This window comes from Parasteatoda tepidariorum, chromosome 6 (genome assembly GCF_982258835.1).
Source record: "Parasteatoda tepidariorum strain Cologne lab strain chromosome 6, Ptep-v5.0, whole genome shotgun sequence".
In the NCBI taxonomy this organism is placed as follows: Eukaryota; Metazoa; Arthropoda; class Arachnida; order Araneae; family Theridiidae; genus Parasteatoda; species Parasteatoda tepidariorum.
In genome coordinates, this window is record NC_141760.1 from 105,057,672 (window position 1) to 105,076,912 (window position 19,241).

Genomic DNA, 19,241 nt, shown 5'->3' on the forward strand with positions numbered 1-19,241 from the left:
AGTACTTATAAATAAATGGGAGAGGTTCTAATATACTGAAACAAATTTTTATAATGGTTAAAGAGTAAAATTAGCCGATTTACGCACATTTCGAAACCTTTTTAATCGTGTATAACCGTATGATGAAGTTGCTCTATTTAGATAAAACGAACATTTACAGCAAAAAATTATGAAATGGTCGCATGTGTTAAGATTCCCATTAATGATAAGACATTCACAAACACTGTTATAAAAGCCACACTCTCAATTTTTTTTCCAGCGTCTTCATTTTTCCGTTGGCACCAAAAGTGAAAACAATGAAGTTTGTACTCGCCTGCCTTGTGCTTGTTGCAGCTGCAACTGCACTACCCACAAATGGTAAGATATCACAACTTCCCTATGCATGAGTATCTCTTTCGCCTACTGATTCTTTCGCCTTCTAGGATTATGAAATGCAATTGAAGTTTCAATAAACTTTAAATAGCATTAACTTTTTATTGAAACATGCATGTAAACTTTATATGCATCAATTTCTTTTTAAATTTTTATTTTTTGGATTGTATGACAGATTAAATGCAACCAAATATTCGATAAACATTGAATGACATTCGCTTGTTATTGAAACAAATTCTTTAATGCATATCATCGTGATATGCATCAGTCTTTCATCTCTCTTCTATTTTATAAATAAGGTGATAAGATTACGAAATACATCTTAAGTTTCGATAAACTTTAAATGGTAATTACCCATTAAAACATAGTTATGCATATATCTTCACTCTTTTATGTCATAGATAGGGTGAAATTGTTAGGATTATGAAGGACAAAAGTTTCAATACACTTTAAATGGTAATTACCTTTTAAAACATAGTTATGCATATATCTTCACTCTTTTATGTCATAGATAGGGTGAAATTGTTAGGATTATGAAGGACAAAAGTTTCAATACACTTTAAATGGTAATTACCTTTTAAAACATAGTTATGCATATATCTTCACTCTTTTATGTCATAGATAGGGTGAAATTGTTAGGATTATGAAGGACAAAAGTTTCAATACACTTTAAATGGTAATTACCTTTTAAAACATAGTTATGCATATATCTTCACTCTTTTATGTCATAGATAGGGTGAAATTGTTAGGATTATGAAGGACAAAAGTTTCAATACACTTTAAATGGTAATTACCTACTAAAACATTGTCGTGCATACATCTTCACTCTTTTACTTCATAGTCATGTTGATATTGTTAGGATTATGAAATATAACTGAAGTTTCAATAAACTTTAAATAGTAATTACCTAATAAAACATCGTTATCCTTGTATCTTCACTCTTTTATTTCGTAGATATAGTGATATTGTTAGGATGATGAAATACAACTCTGAAGTTTCAATAAACTTTAAATGGTAATTACCTATTAAAACATTGTTGTGCATATAACTGAATTCTTTTATTTTATGGAAATTATGATATTGCTAGGATTATGAAATAAACAACTGGCTGAATTTGGCCAAATTTGTAATAATCCATGTGATTCCATGTAAAACTTTTCTGGTTTGGATAGGTGTATAAAACTCATATCAACTAATATTTTTCAGACCTCAGACAATCGGCTCTTTACAATCCTGATCTCTTTGAGGGAGATATTCTCGGATTCGAACCTGGTGTAAGTTCCATTTATTTATTTTTTAACAATGTCTATTACAATAGAAGTTGTTTGTTAAATCAGTTTCTTCATTTTGCTCGTATAGAATCAAAAGACATAAAACATTTTCACACAGCAAATTATTAACTAAACTTTGAATTCTTTTAGTATGAAATTGATCATGTAAACCTACTTTACGTTAATCAAATAGGAAAAAAATAGAATAGTTTTTATTTTATATGGAATTTTAACCTGACATGGATTCTATTTTCCTTTACCTTAATATATTTTAAATATAGTCTAATCCTTCTTAAAATTCACCGAACTAAATAAATTGCTAACTACCATAATCAAATGTAATTTCTAAAAAGATTTATTAAGTATTTAATTTTTATGGTTTATAACCTTATTTGAAAATTATGAACATCCTTCTTTATTTTCTGATAAGGTTCAGAACTAGATTCGTTCTTACTGATTAAAATAAATATAGTTAAAGACAAATGCAAGAAACTACCCAGTTTTAAATGTCTTTAACATTCCTATACCGCGCATAAACTTAGAAATACTTATTACGTAAAGGAGCAGAATATTACAAAAAAATGAACCTCCTATTTAGATACTGATTTGTATAACTACAATGATTTTTGCTAGTTAAAATAAATAATAAAACATTTTTGTAATAACCGTCACTGAATATACTCAAACTGTTTTAACATTTGTGTCAAGCGGATTAAGTCTACTTTCAGTTAGAGAACTTCTCTTTAGATTTCGATATTAGATTTTTCAGATTTCAAAATTAGATTATTTAGACTTCGATATTAGATTTTTTTAGATTTCGCTTTTAGATTTTTTCAGATTTCGTTATTGAATGTTATTTTGCGATCACATTAAATAATAATTTCTAATTTCAATTCGTGATGAAGTTTAAAATATATGTGTTCCTATAGCGTTGTTTTGTAATATCGTGGCGTTGTTTTAAGAACACTTTCTACACAAAAAAACTTCTATTCCTTTATGCTTCCTTATCTGTAGATCGCATATAATTCTGACAATGACAAAATGATTTAGAAATGACAATGTAATTTTGGCAAAATGATGTGGAAATGACAATATCAACTTGTAAATGAGATCTGAAAATGACACTGCCAATTGACGAAATGATCTAGAAATGGCTATGCCATTTGTCGAAATGATCTAAAAACAACGTCATTTGACAAAATTATCCAGAAAAGACATTTTCTATTGACAAAATGACTATGAATTTATTTTTTTCATTTAGGACAGAAATGTTATTCCATACACTCAAATGAGATGGCAAAACAACGAAATCCCATACGTTATTGACAGAACTCTCGGTAAGTTTAATAATCTAAAGAGTTAGTACATACCATTAAAAATGTTTTTGTCCACACCCATAATAATTTTCCTTCATTATTTTTTAAGCTCTATTCCCAAAATTAATCTCATCAATATAATTATGTATTTTTTTTCTTCTATAGATTAATTTATGAGAATCGTACGGCTAAATACACTGGTGTAAAAAATTAAGAGAATTTGCAGACTTGGTCGATAATCTCTAGAATTATTGAACCGATTTTAATGAAATTTGATATGTAACATACATTAATACATACAAAACAAATAAGCGTTCAACAATTGTAATACACACGTATGATCGGGCGTAACACTCGTAGAAGTCGGAAGGTATGAAACAGCAGTTGCCGGAGAAACAAACAAAAAAATGGATCACAGATATACCCCTCTTACAGATATGCAGGCCTTGCAGCATGATTTCATACTTGAAATAAGGCAGTTTATCATTTCTTGTGGCAATTGACCTGAATTGTCCTGTGGCAATTCCATACCTTCCAACTCCAACGGTTGTTGCGCACGATCGTAAGTGCGTATTGCAATTGTTGAATGGCTATTTGTTTTGCATTTTATCAATGTACGTACATATCAAATTTCATTTAAATCGGTCCTGTAGTTCTAGAGATAATTGACCATGTCTGCAAATTTTCTTAATTTCTTACACTAGTGTAATTACTTGTTAGCCTTAACATTTATTTGACACGTTTAATTGGTAACTAAAATGGACTTCAGGCAGTTTGTAGTTCAGTTTTTTAGGCCTAAAAGAAAGGTTTTGAGTTTAAAAAGCTTTCTTAATATTGGGTCATGGTTGATGAGATTTAGCTGATCAAAATTTTACATATGTGTACCTCAAATTCGTCTGTTTGGTTCCTCTATTCATAATTGATACCCAACCTCTCACCTTCTACCTATCGGTTACGTGTTTGCGACTACTTTTTCGAGTTGTGTCCAACAAAAACAGTAACACGTGTAAATTTAATTTTGGAATTATGTAGTGTGATTTTTTATTATATAATTTCAGAATATAAATATTGAATGATAAATGTGAAATTACAAATGGCTTAAGTTAGAACTTTGAAAAAATATGTTTTACAAACTCATTTAATTGAATTTTTCACAATATAAAGATTTTATTTTCATTTTAGTAGAAAATTTTAATTTTTCATACAAAACTGTGAGAATCCTTCTGTAAACCATTTTGCAAAAAAATTATCGAAGGGTATTTTGGAGTTTCATAATTGCCCTACATTTGCTCATTTTGCAAAAGATTTTACTCACTAAAGGAACACTCTGGACAGTTAAGAGGTGTTTTGCTTTATATAAAAAGTTATTTTTCTTTTTAAAAAAAGTTAAGAACAGACTTAGCAGATTTAATTTTTCAGAAAATGCAAAAAAATTCCTACAAATTGGTATACCTTCCAAATACCTCAATTTTTCCTAGATTTTTTTCAACTGTAGAAAAAAAAACTACAAAAAATTTGAATTTTTTTTTAAAGTGCGGATTATCTTTAGTATGAGTCTGCATTAAATTTTATTTCAAACCAGAATAATAGTAAAGAAAAATAAACATCCTATTTTTTAAAATAAAGTATATAATCTTAAAAGAAAAAAATTATATACTGAAAAACTGATAAAAAAAGAGTAATATCTTGAAATTCATGCAAACAAAACTCGAAATAAATTAAATACAAATTAGAATCATTTTTGAATAAATTTATACAATAAAAAACAAGTACTTTTAGTCTAGCTTCTAGCACAATTAAATTCTACTGTATTATGTATAATTTATTTACTTTTTGAATGGGTAATGTCAAGAAATTAATGAAAACTAAAAAGTGAATTACGCATTTCAGCCACCCAACAGGCTTTGATCTTGTCTGCAATGAATGATTATCATATCAACACTTGCTTGAGATTCAAACCAAGAACTACTGAAAGGAACTACATCAAGCTCTTCTCTGGACAAGGGTATGTATATTTACCTCTCGCGATGTAATCTAAAATTTAATATTACGATATGTCGTTAGGGCTTATCATTATATATCGATATTTTTTCCAAGTTAAAAAATTTACATTACATTAACACTAATAGTTATTTTTGCTGCCCATATGAAATTGTTCAACATTCATGATAAACATCATATTCGATAAGTATCGTTATCAGGGAATATTTTCGATATTACCCCTTTCGATATACATCACTATTGGTATTAGTCGCGACATTATCGTATTGGATATTGACTGTAATAATGTCGCTATTATTGAAGTCGATAATCATCGTATATTTTATATTTATTGCAAGACACGATATTCATTTATCGTGAGAATACTTTTTTCAACGTAGTGTAATCTTGATATATTGAGCAAAATAAAAAAAGTGCTACTGGACATTGGTCAGCTGTAGCACATTCAACAAAGAACACTTCTTAAAAAGTAGAAACTTCTTTAAAAAATTTAAAATTTTAAGCGATTAAAAAAGTGTTGTAAAATGTAGCATGCTAGGAGCTTCTTTTGAAACAAAGTTTTAAGAAACGAGCGAGAAATTTTAAGAATGTCATGAAATGTTCGAATTAATTACATTTTCATTCATAAAAAATAGAAGCAAAAAGGACATTTTTGACAAGAAAAAAAAATGGCGATTTGCAGATCATTTTTTTAATCGCCATCAATCATATTTAGTCGCCTTGTGGCTAGTGGCGAGCGTTAGTTTCTCCCAACATTTCGATGCCTAACAATATCGCTGTCTAACAATATATCGCCTTGCTTCGAAATTTTAGGCAATTAATAATGTTCCAGAACATAAACATTTCCCCCGATCTAATATTTTATGAAGTGTAATGAAGAAATGAAATGCCAACTTCTAACAAGGCTTCTTACAATTGCAGTTGTTACTCATACGTTGGTATGATTAACCGTGGTGAGCAGCCACTATCTCTTGGACCCGGATGCTTGTACAAGGGAACCATTGTCCACGAATTGGGACACGCCATCGGATTCTTCCACGAACAGAACAGATCGGACAGAGATCAGTACTTGACCATCTATTGGCAGAACATTCAATCAGGTAATTCCCACTTTGGGGTGCACCGAATCATCGTCTTTAACATATATATTTGGGGTTTTTTTTATAACCGCCATTGAACAGCAGACCCAATTTTTAGGTTTACGACTTCTAATGTTCAACTTCATAGCCTTTGTAATTTTGAACCCAATCCAGAAGACAAGGGAACTCCTGGATCAAGTATTGGGAGAAATTTGCCTTCGCGGAGGACTTTTTGATGAAACTAACCCGCATTTGCGTTACATGGAGAGGATGACCATGGGAACCTCCCACGGTTAGCCTGACGACAAGGGGACTCTTACCCATGATCCGTCTACCACTGAGGATATTTCACGGCAGCACTGTGGTTGGTGCAAGCCGAATGCGAAATTCATATCGACTATCCATCGCCAGAATCGAACCCGCTTCACCTCATTGGAAGGCGAACGCTCTATCCCCTGAGACATCGCCGCTGGAATGCCTACCCTAGGTCCAAAAGACCCTGACGCCTGAGAACATCGAAAATCTCCTTCTGCTCGATCAACAGTTGCCTCCAGGAGGTGCCTAAACAATTAAAAAAATATTTAGGAATTTGTAGTATTCGCTATATTAACTTTTGTTGAAGAAACGTTATTAATCATTATCAGCGTCAGTTAGTATAAAGGAGGAATAAAACATCCAAAAGTTTCTTTTGACATAAAGGTTGAAAATAGGTTGAGGAAAAGAGATTTGAAACTGAAAATGCTAAATTTCCAATTAAAATATGAAGGAAAAAAACTAAACTAATAAACACCATGGTTGCAGAGAAGATCAAAACAGGATACGTTTACGAGGGATTCATGTCGTTCGAAATTCATATGCATGAATGAAAAATACCATTACATCAAGTTTTGATGATGTAACAGGTCCACTTTTAAAAAAAAAGTTTCAGGAGTTCCTACAATGAAAATTAATGAACTAACACATTTCACACGTATTAAGGGAAAACAGTACTCATTGAATCAAAAATTTATCCATTAGTTTTTATAGATTGCGTGATAGTAGAAAGAAATAATAATAATATTTAAGCTTATAAAGCATTAAAAAAATCTAATTAATAAACAGTTTTAATATTGTTGACAATTTTAAAATTGTGCAATTTAAAACATCTACACGATTTAAAAGTTTTTAGCATTTGAGAATGTTTATTTTTAAAGATATTAATGACTTAAGACACTCATTCTGCCTGTCTTGCTATACGGAAACGAAACCTGGACTTTAAACCTTGACGTCCAACGCCCGATAGAAACGTTTGAAAGAAAGATACTTAGAACTATCTTTGGTGCCATACCAGAGGGGGGATGTTGGTGAACACGGTACAACTTTGAACTTTATGGGCTCTATAAACATCCTCAAATTATGCAGATAATCCGAAGCAACCGACTAAGATGGCTCGGCCATATATGGAGAGGCTCTGAAGATAGCCCTGTAAAAATTGCCACCTTCAAGAACCCTCAGGGGTCCCGCTCTAGAGGTAGACCACCTACTCGATGGCTCAAAGACACCGAAAACGACCTCAAAGTCCTAAAACTTAAGAACTGGAGGGGAGTTGCCATGGACAGAGGGAGCTGGAGAAGGAGTGCTGTTGAGGCAGCCAAGGCCTGCAAAGGGCTGTTGCGCTCTTGAAGAAGAAGAAGAATGACTTAACAATTTTTTCCTCTTTTTAATATGATAACGATTTTTAAATTATATCTTGGCGATTTAGGAAATAGCGTCATAGTAATATAAATTTTGAAAGGAATTTTTAATGAAATAAAATTCAACCATTCCATGAAATATATATTAATTATTTAATTATATAATAAATATATAATGAGAATCACGATGACGCCGAGGATAGAGCGCTTGCCTCCCAAGTTCCAGTGGAAGCTGGAAGGATTCGAATTCTTTTCCCAATTTGCATCAACTTTTGCCTCCCGGCTAACCTTGGTAGGTTGTCGAGGTTTTCCTTTCCATGTAACGATAATGTCCCCTGAAGCATGTAACCTTACGGTAACCTTGTGTCGGATATTTTCTTTTTACTGTCACAAAAATGTTTGTACTAAAAACATTTTTTCAATAAAGCAAAAATATTGGATATTCAAACCTTTCATCCTAAAAGGATAAGAAATTATTTTTTAAAGCTTTTTTAAAAAGTATTGTCATTTAGATCCATAGTGACGTCTTAGATGACGTCACACTAACGATGGGATCAAATTGCATTGTCCATTGAAATTTCGTGACAAGATGGATTTTAGCTGAGCACGCAAGACTTAGCAAAAAGAATCCTTATAATGACCTAGATTTAAGATTATTTTCACCTTCAGACTAGCTTCATAATGATTTTTTCCCGCTTGAAAACCCTTAGTCAACCTCGATTTAAGGTTTTTATATAGAAGGTTGTTTTCCAAGGTTTTGGATTAGGGTAATGTGCTTAGAATAGAGCAGATTGTCACAGATCTCGTTTTAAGGTTAGAAGGTTTACACGTAAACCGTATTACAGACCTTTTTAGGTTTACATTAAATGGTTTTTGCTGAGTGAAAATAAACCTTATTTTGCTATCTGTGTGTGGATTGGTTCCATCAAAAAGACCTTTGTGAAATCTAGTTTGTCTCAGAGCTCGATTCAGAGTTCTCTTGTCTTGGGTTCAACATTACAAGCATACGGAATTTAACATTGATAAGCCTAAAGTGGATCGGCAGCCAGTAACAAAATAAAATATTTAATGAATCTTTGTTTGTAGGTATGGAGACTCAGTTCGCCTTGTTGAAACCCCACGAGAACTTGTTGCTGACCACCTTCGACCACGACTCCATTATGTTGTACGGTAACTACGCTTTCTCAAGGGACAGGACATCCCTCACCATGGTGGCCAAGAATGGAAGACGTCTGCTTGAGCCCTACGACAAGCAAGGACTCACCATAAGTGACATCACTAGGGTCAAGAAAATGTACAACTGCTAAACTAATAAAGGCTGATTTGTTTTGATAGTTTGCTTTCACTTTTTTGCTTAAGATTAAAAGAAAAACGTTATTACTTATGGTGTTTTTTTAATATGTCCAGCTAAATATACGTTCTTCGTACGTTTTAGAAACATAGTACATAGTACATAAATTGGGTATTGTTCAACACTGTAAAAACAAATGCAACAGTGAAAGGCAAATACCAACACAATTATCTGAGCTAAAAAAAAAAAACAATAATTAAACTTTTTTCGTTTATTATTACCCGAGCAACAGTTTTCCCATGTCCTCAGTTGGGCTCTACATGGGATCAATGTTGGTCCTATATGAAGGTTCTGAGGACCTTCATATAGGACCTTCATAGGATCCTCAGAACCCAGGAGGGTTCTGAGGATTGTAGTTAATTTTCTTTTCAAAATATAGGAAATGCAAAACCATTTTGCAAATTTTCAATCACTTGACTCAATAGTTGTATTTAAAACAGCTAGTAATTTATAATATGGAAACATATATGTTCTGAGAATTGTAACTAGTTTTTCTTCTAAAATATACTAAAGCAAAATTATTCTGAACATTTTCAGTCAGCGGTATTCGAAACAGCCAGTAATTTATAATGTAGAAACTTCTGAGGATTGTAGCTTTTCTAAAATGTAGGTTATTTCGCAGTTTTTAATTTAGCTGACTTTAATTTATGTAATTAAAATTCCTTATAATACTGTAACATTCAATGATAACCGAAAAAAATGTAAAACAAAAGACTTTTAATGATTTGGCGTTTTTAAAACTTTTACTCATGCATTTTTAAAAACCTACTTTCCTATGAACCTAAATACCATTGTGAAAAACTTAATTTTTAAACCTATTTTTTTCTAAAAGTTATTATCATCTATTATCATACCGGAAAACACCTCCTTAAGCTATTACGATTTGGTACTTAGTTCATTAAAATCCGATCATTACAACAAAATTATTTATTTTAGGATTAACTTCTTTTGCCCTTTATATGCTAATCTTTTATTCTGCATGAGGTTTATTGGACTAAAACAAAAGAACATTTATAAAAATTTCTTAGATAAATTATATCAGTTTAGATTAACATAATTTATATTTCAAACTATAATAATTTTTTAAATAAAATTAATTCTGGGTGATATATTTTTTGGGCGCATTGTATGATATTAATTATTTCATTAAATGGATTTTTAATGGATATTTGACAGATTAAGTATGCAAAAACCGTACATTCTCCTCAATTTTTTAATTTAAAAATTCAATTAGTTTTTTTGTTCTTTATGAATGAATAAGGATAAAAAAATTGTAGATAGATAATCGAAAGGTAAATTTATAAAGTGAATGAGAAAAATAACGTATGGGTGAATCAGTAAATGGACTATTTAGTGAATACAAGGATTTGCAACTTAGTTAACAAGTTATTTAGTGAACCAACGAATCAGTGAATGGATGAATCAATGAATAACGAATCCGTGAATAGTTTTCTTCCCCTGTGAATAAAAAGCGTTTATAGACACATAATGAGTGGTTGTTTCTCTTCTAATATATAAACAAATACAGTACTTCTAAATGAATGGGAAACGTTCTAATCTACTGAAATAAAATTCTATAAAGGCTAAAAAGTAAAATTAACCGATGTAAGCACATTTTTAATCATTTTTAATCATGTACAACAGGATGATGATTGCTCCATTTAGATAAAACGAACCTTTACTGCAAAAAATTATGAAATGGTCGCATGTGTTAAGATTCCCATTAATGATAAGATATTCACAAACACTGTTATAAAAGCCACACTCTCAATTTTTTTCTTGCGTCTTCATTTTTCCGTTGGCACCAAAAGAGAAAACAATGAAGTTTGTACTTGCCTGCCTTTTGCTTGTTGCAGCTGCAACTGCACTACCCACAAATGGTAAGATATCACAACTTCCCTATGCATGAGTTTCTCTTTCGCCTTCTGATCCTTTCGCTTTCTAATATTATGAAATGCAATTGAAGTTTCTATAAACTTTAAATGGCAGTTACTTTTTATCGAAGCATGCATATCAACTTTATATGCATCAGTTTCGTTTTACATTTTTATTGTTTGGACACTATGGCAGGGTTTAGATTATGAAATGTAACCGAATGTTCGATAACTTTTGAATGGCATTTGCTTGTTATTGAAACAAATTCGTCAATGCATATCATCTTCATATGCAACGGTTTCTCATCTGTCTTCTATTTTATAAATATCGTGATAAGATTATGATATTGAGCTGAAGTTTCAATAAACTTTAAGAAGTGGTAATTACCTATTAAAACATTTTTGTGCACAAATCTTCCTTCTTTTATTTCATAGATATGGTGATATTATTTGGATTATGAAATATAACTGAAGTTTCAATAAACTTTAAATGTTAATTACCTATTAAAACATTGTTGTGCATACATCTTAAGTCTTTTACTTCATAGATATGTTGATATTGTTAGGATTATGGAATACGAATGAAGTATCAATACACTTTAAATGGTAATTATTTAATAAAACATCGTTAGATCATTATCTTCACTCTTTTATTTCATAGATATGGGGATATTGTTTGGATTATGAAATATAACTGAAGTTTCAATAAACTTTAAATGGTAATTACCTATTAAAACATTGTTGTGCATACATCTTAAGTCTTTTACTTCATAGATATGTTGATATTGTTAGGATTATGGAATACGAATGAAGTATCAATACACTTTAAATGGTAATTATTTAATAAAACATCGTTAGATCATTATCTTCACTCTTTTATTTCATAGATATGGTGATATTGTTTGGATTATGAAATAGAACTGAAGTTTCAATAAACTTTAAATGGTAATTACCTATTAAAACATTGTTATTTACATATATCTCCACACTTTTATTTCATAGATATGATGATGTTGTTAGGATTATGAAATTTACAACTGGCTAAATTTGGCTAAATTAGTAATAATCCATGTAATTCCATGTAATAGTTTTCTGGTTTGGATAGGTGTATAGAATTTATATCAAATAATATTTTTCAGACCTCAGACAATCAGCTCTTTACAATCCTGATCTCTTTGAGGGAGATATTCTTGGATTCGAACCTGGTGTAAGTTTCATTTATTTATTTTTTGACAATGTCTATTACAATAGAAGCTGTTTGTTAAATAATTTTCTTCATTTTACTTGCATGGAATCAAAAAACATAAAACATTTTCACACTGCAAATTATTAACTAAACATTGAATTCTTACAGTATGGAATTGCACACACGTAGATCTAGTAAACCTACTTTGCGTTAATAAATTGGAGTAGTTTCTTTGTTATATGGAATTTCAACCAAAAACGGATTCTATTTTTCTTTACCTTAATATATTTTAAATATAGTCTAATCCTTCTTAAAATTCACCGAACTAAATAAATTGCTAATTACCATAATCAAATGTAATTTTTAAAAAGATTTATCAAGTATTTGATGTTTAAGGTTTATAACTTTATTTGAAAATTATGAACATCCTTCTTCATTTGCTAATAAGGTTCAGAACCAGTTTTGAACAATGAAAGAAACTACCCAGTTTTAAATGTCTTTAACATTCCTATACCACGCATAAATTTAGAAATACTTATTACGTTAAGGAGCAAAATATTACAAAAAATGAACCTCTTATTTAGATACTGATTTGTATAACTACAATGATTTTTGCTAGTTAAAAAAAAATATTTTCGTAATAGATGTCACCGAATATACTGAAACTGTTTTAACATTTGTGCCAAGCGGATTAAGTTTACTTTCAGGTAGAGAACTTCTCTTTAGATTTCGATATTAGATTTTTCAGGTTTCAAAATTAGATTATTTAGATTTCGATATTAAATTTATTTAGATTTTGGTATTAGATTTTTTAGATTTCGTTATTGAATGTTATTTTGCGATCACATTAAAAATTAATTATGAATTTTAATTCGTGATGAAGTTTAAAATATATTTGTTCCTATAGCGTTGTTTTGTAATATCGTAACATTGTTTTTAGAACACTTTCTACACAAAAAAACTTCTATTCCTTTATGCTTCTTTATCTGTAGATCGCATATAATTCTGACAATGACAAAATGATTTAAAAATGACAATGTAATTTGGCAAAATGATGTGGAAATGACAAAATCAACTTACAAAAATGATCTAAAAATGACACTGTCAATTGACGAAATGATCTAGAAATGACAATGCCATTCATCGAAGCTAATTTGAAAACAACAATGTCATTTCCCAATTCAAAATTGTTGATGGTTTTCCATTGATGGGCCAACAAAATCTTGATGGTAACCATCAATAATTCCATCATGAACCATTATATATTCTTATGGTAACCATCATAATTAACCATCACCCCAATGTAGGAATTCGGACTGATTTACTATGGTCCAACATAAGAATAGCAACTTGTTTTAATGTTTGTTCATGTTAAACCGTTAGAAATTTCCATCATAGTTTCTTAGAAATCAAATGTTTGATCGATAATGAACAACCATCATATCAATGTAGGAACTCGGACTGATTTATGATGAACCTACATAAAAAAAACAAAGTGCTTTGATGGTATATTCCAGAGCATCAACAGGATCCTCATGCATTATTGGTCCATGAGAATCTAACCTCTCTTGATGGTTAACCATCATAGTATTAAAGTAGCATTCTCCATCACGAAATGATGAAAGTTCACTAGCATATTAAAAATGATGCACGCATAAAGGAAAATGTTGTAGAGTGTTTGACCATCATGAATCGCCCTGAAACCAACATAAGCCATCAAAATGTTTCGATGGGACCATCAAAAATTATGACTTGGGTTGACGAAATTATCTAGGAATGACGTTTTCTATTGACAGTTAATTTAATTTTTTTCATTTAGGACAGAAATGTTATTCCATACACTCAAATGAGATGGCAAAACAACGAAATCCCATACGTTATTGACAGAACTCTCGGTAAGTTTAATAATCTAACAAGTTTGTACATACCATTAAAAATGTTTACACCCATAATAATTTTCCTTTATTATTTTTTAAGCTCTATTCCCAAAATTAATCTCATCAATAAAATTATATATTTTTTTTCTTCTATAGAGTAATTTATGAGAATCGTACGGCTAAATACAGTGGCGTAAGAATTTAAGAGAATTTGCAGACTTGGTCGATAATCTCTCGAACTAATGGACCTATTTTAATGAAATTTGATATGTACACACATTAATACATACAAAACAAATAACCATTCAACAATTGTAATACACACGTATGATCGGGCGTAACACTCGTAGAAGTCGGAAGGTATGAAACAGCAGTTGCCGAAGAAACAAAAAAAAAATGGATCACAGATATACCCCTCTTACAGATATGCAGGCCTTGCAGCATGATTTCATACTTGAAATAAGGCAGTTTATCGTTTCTTGTGGCAATTGGCTTGAATTGTCCTGTGACAATTTCCTACCTTCCGACAACAATGAGTGTTACGCACAATCATGTGTGTGTATTACAATTGTTGAATAGTTATTTGTTTTGCATTATATCAACGTATGTACATCAAATTTCATTTAAATCGGCACAGTAGTTCTAGAGATAATCGACCATGTCTGCAAATTCTCTTAATTTCTTGCTGCAGTGTATTTCTCCAATAAGTTTTTCACCATCTAAAATATAAAGATTTTATTTTCATTTTGGTAGAAAATTTAATTTTTTCCTTCAAAACGGTGTAAATTATTCTGTAGACCATTTTACAAAAAATAAATCGAAGTTTATATTGCAGTGTCATAATTCCCCATTTTTGCTCATTTCGCAAAAGATTTCTCTCAGAACACTCTCTACAGTTAAGAGGAGATTTTGATTCATATAAAAACATAATCTTTCAAAAAAGTTAGGAACAAACAGACTTATCAGTTTTAATTCTTTAGAAAATGCGAAAAAATACCTACAAATTGGCATGCCTTCCATATACCTCACTTTCCCGTAGTTTTTTATGAGTAGAAAAAAACTACAAAATTTTTGAAATTTTTTTTTCTGAAAAAAAAAAGCATAGAATATCTTCAGTATGAATCTGTATTAAATTTTACATTAAACCAAAATATTAGTAGAGAAAAATTAACATACTATTCTTTGAAATAAAGTAAAGGAAAAGAAAAAGATTATATACTGAAAAACTGATAAAAAAGAGTAACATCTTGAAATTCACGCAAACACAATTCGCACAGAATTAAATACAAATTAGAATCAATCTTCAATAAATTTACTGAAGAATGATTCTAATTTGCAAAGTAGAAGCATTCTTCAAATTTATGCTATAATATAAAAGTACTTTTAGAGTAGCTTCTGGCACAAGTAAATTCTACTGTATTATGTGTAATTTATTTACTTTTTTGATGGGTAATGTCAAGAAATTAATGAAAATTACAAAATGAATTCTGCATTTCAGCCACCCAACAGGCTTTGATCGTGTCTGCAATGAATAACTATCATATCTACACTTGCTTGAGATTCAAACCAAGAACTACTGAAAGGAACTACATCAAGATCTTCTCTGGACAAGGGTAAGTACCTATCGCGATATAATAAGAATTTAATATCACGATATGTCGCTAGGGCTTATCATTATATCTCGATATTTTTTCCATTAAAAAAAATAATTTACATTACATTAACACTAATAATTATTTTTTTTGCCCATATAAAAATGTTCAACATTTATGATAAACATCATCTTCGATAAAGTATTGTTATTAGAGAATATTTTCGATATTATCCCTTTCGATATACACCACTATAGCTATTGGTGGCGACATTATCGTATTAGATATTGATGGCAATAATCTCGATATTAAAGTCGATAATTATCGTATATGTTATTTTTATTGTAAGACATGGTATTATTAAATCGTGAGAATGCTTTTTAACATAGTGTTATCGTGATATATAGAGCGAAATAAAAAAGTGCTACTGAACATTGGTCAGCTGTAGCACATTCAACAAAGAACACTTTTTATAAAGCACGTACTTTTTTAAAAATTGAAAATCTTAAGTGATTAAAAAAGTGTTTTAAAAGTAACATGCTAGGAGTTTCTCTTGAAGCAAAGTTTTAAGAAACGAGCGAGAAATTTTAAGAATGTCAGAAATGTTCGAATTAATTGCATTTTTATTCAGAAAACATAAGGTCAAAAGGACATTTTTGACGAGAAAAAAAAATGGCGATTTGCAGACCATTTTTTAATCGCCATCAATCATATTTAGTCGCCTTGCGGCTAGTGGCGAGCGTTAGTTTCTCCCAACATTTCGATGCCATACTATATCGCTCTCTAACAATATATCGCCTTGCTTCGAAATTTTGGGCAATTAATAATGTTCCAGAACAAAAACATTTCCCCCGATCTAATATTTTATGAAGTGTAATGAAGAAATGAAATGCCAACTTTTAACAATGCTTCTTACAATTGCAGTTGTTACTCATACGTTGGTATGATTAACCGTGGTGAGCAGCCATTATCTCTTGGACCCGGTTGCTTGTACAAGGGAACCATTGTCCACGAATTGGGACACGCCATCGGATTCTTCCACGAACAGAACAGATCAGACAGAGATCAGTACTTGACCATCTATTGGCAGAACATTCAATCAGGTAATTCCCACTTTGGGGTGCTCCGAATTATCGTCCTTAACATATGTATTTTGGTTTTTTTTAGTTGTTGTAGTTACTCATTCCATGGGGTAGGCTTTCCTACCCCTTGGAGTAGGAAAACCCATCCCATTTCCAAAAGACCCCAACGCCTGAGAACATCAAAAATCTTCTCCTGCTCAACCAACAACTGCCTCCAGGAGGCGTCCAAACAATTAAGAAAAAAATTAAGAATTTGTAGTATTCGCAATATAAACCTTTGTAGAAGAAACATTGTCAAGTTTACACGATTCATTATCAGTGTCAATTAGTATAAAGGTAGAATAAAACATCCAAAAATTTCTTTATTTTATATAAAAGTTGAAAATAGGTTGAGGAAAAGATATTTGAAACTGAAAATGCTAAATTTCCAATTAAAATATGAAGGAAAAAAAACTAAACTAAATAATCCAAATTGTCGAGAAGATCAAAACAGGATACGTTTACGAGGGTTTCATGTCGTTCGAAATTCATATTCATGAATGAAAGATACCATTACATCAAGTTTTGATGATGTAACAGGTCCACTTTCTTTTTAAAAATAGTTTCAAGAGATTTGACAATGAAAATTAATGAACTAACTCATTTCACACACTTATGATGGAAAAACAGTACTCAGTGAATCAAATATTTATCCATTACATTTGATAGATTGGATAATAGTAAGAAGTAATTACAATGATAATATTTAAGCCTAAAAAACTTGTTAAAAAAACTCTAATTAATAAACAGTTTTAATATTGTTGACTATTTCAAAATTGTATAATATAAAGCTACTACAAGATTTAAAAGTTTTTAGAATTTGAGAATGCTTATTTTTATAGACATTAATGGTTTAAAATTTTTTTTCTGCTTTTTAATATGATAACGCCTTTTATATTATATCTTGGCGATTTAGGAAATAGCATCATAGTATAATAAATTTTGAAGGGAATTTTGAATGAAATAAAATTCAACCATTTAATGAAATGTGTATTAGTTATTGAATTATTTAATGAATATATAATGAGAATCATGATGACTCTGGGGATAGAGTCCTTACCTCTCAATAAGGTAACCCAAGTTCCAATGGAGGCTGGAAGATACTAATTCTACTCCCGATTTGCATCAACCGCAGAACTGTAAAATATACTAAGTGTTTTACGGATCATAGGTTAGAACACTTATGCCTCTCGGCTAACCTTGGTAGGTTTTCGTGGTTTTCCTCTCCATGTGACGATAATGTGAATTGGTTCTGTCAAAAAGACCTCCGTGAAATCTAGTTTGTCTCAGGGCTTGATTCAGAGCTCTCTTGTCTTCAAGAGGTTGGGTTTAATAAAATAAAATATTTAATGAATTTTCCGATAATGAATCTTTGTTTGTAGGTATGGAGACTCAGTTCGCTTTGTTGAAACCCCACGAGAACTTGTTGCTGACCGCCTTCGACCACGACTCCATTATGTTGTACGGTAACTACGCCTTCTCAAAGGACAGGACATCCATCACCATGGTGGCCAAGAATGGAAGGCGTCTCCTTGAGCCCTACGACAAGCAAGGACTCACCATAAGTGACATCACTAGGGTCAAGAAAATGTACAACTGCTAAACTAATAAAGGGTGATTCATTTTGATAGTTTGCTTTCACTTTAAAGAAAAGAGCGTCATTACTCATGGTGTTTTTTTAATATATTCAGCTAAATATACGTTCTTCGTACGTTTTAAAAACAAAGTAAATTATCAACAAATTAGTATTGTTCAACAGTGAAAGGCAAATACCAACACAATTTACTGAGATAAAAATTAAAAAAAATAAAAGCTTAAACTTTTTTTCATTTATTATTTATTACCCGAGGAACAATTTTACCATGGCCTCAGTTGGGTTCAAAATTGGTTCAATGTTGCTCAATGTTGTTCAATTGATGAACATGCACCGAGGGACCAATATTGGAATGTCTAGATTTTTTAATATTGGTTCCATATAGGACCAATATCGGCCTTTATGGGGCCAAATATAGGAGCTATAGGGGCTATATTGACTGAATTATGAATATAAAATATCGGGTGAATCTGACAATTTTATACAGGATTAATATCGGAAAATAGTGGCCCTTTGAACGCTTATTGAGCTGAGCCACAATATTGATCCAATGAAGGCCCAAGTTATTTTGCTGCAAGAGTATTTGTTGAATTTCACGGTGACTGTGCATCATCAAACTTAACAACAACAAAAAAAGAACGCTCTTAGATATTTGACTCATTTAAATAAATAACTAGGAGGCTCCGCCCCCTGCTCGCTAACGCTCGCCAACCCCCGAGAATGGCTACGCAATCCTATGTGGTTCACGCCGTGAACCATGGCTCTCTGCGCTCGCTCGCCAATAAACACAATGTTCTAGCACAAAGACATAATATATTATCATCAAAGACATAGTATTTTATCATCAAAGACATAGCATTGTACTTATGTAGATGAATTCTACCAATGTTCTTATTGGCTTTTAAAAAAGTATATTAGCTATTTAGATTGCACA

At 31.0% G+C, this 19,241-nt stretch overlaps 2 protein-coding genes across 3 annotated transcripts; both read left to right on the forward strand.

Moving 5' to 3' along the window:
• Nucleotides 1-269: 269 nt before the first annotated feature.
• On the forward strand, nt 270-9,046 carry LOC107441055 (astacin-like metalloprotease toxin 5). Its single transcript, XM_043051474.3, has 6 exons — nt 270-357; nt 1,579-1,646; nt 2,905-2,980; nt 4,850-4,964; nt 5,882-6,060; nt 8,799-9,046. Exons 1-6 carry the CDS (start codon nt 297-299, stop codon nt 9,017-9,019), a joined length of 720 nt encoding a protein of 239 aa, XP_042907408.2. The 5' UTR covers nt 270-296; the 3' UTR covers nt 9,020-9,046.
• A 1,798-nt stretch (nt 9,047-10,844) lies between these two features.
• LOC107441053 (astacin-like metalloprotease toxin 5) lies at nt 10,845-18,341 on the forward strand. Of its 2 annotated transcripts, none has more exons than XM_087166330.1 (6): nt 10,845-10,943; nt 12,077-12,144; nt 13,943-14,018; nt 15,499-15,613; nt 16,517-16,784; nt 17,994-18,341. In XM_087166330.1, the coding sequence occupies exons 1-6, from the start codon at nt 10,883-10,885 to the stop codon at nt 18,093-18,095; spliced, it is 690 nt and encodes a 229-aa protein (XP_087022456.1). In that variant the 5' UTR covers nt 10,845-10,882; the 3' UTR covers nt 18,096-18,341. The 2 variants fall into 2 exon arrangements, with proteins under 2 accessions (XP_087022456.1, XP_042907409.2); XM_043051475.3 differs by having other exon boundaries at nt 16,517-16,695; nt 18,096-18,341.
• The last annotated feature ends 900 nt before the right edge of the window (nt 18,342-19,241 follow it).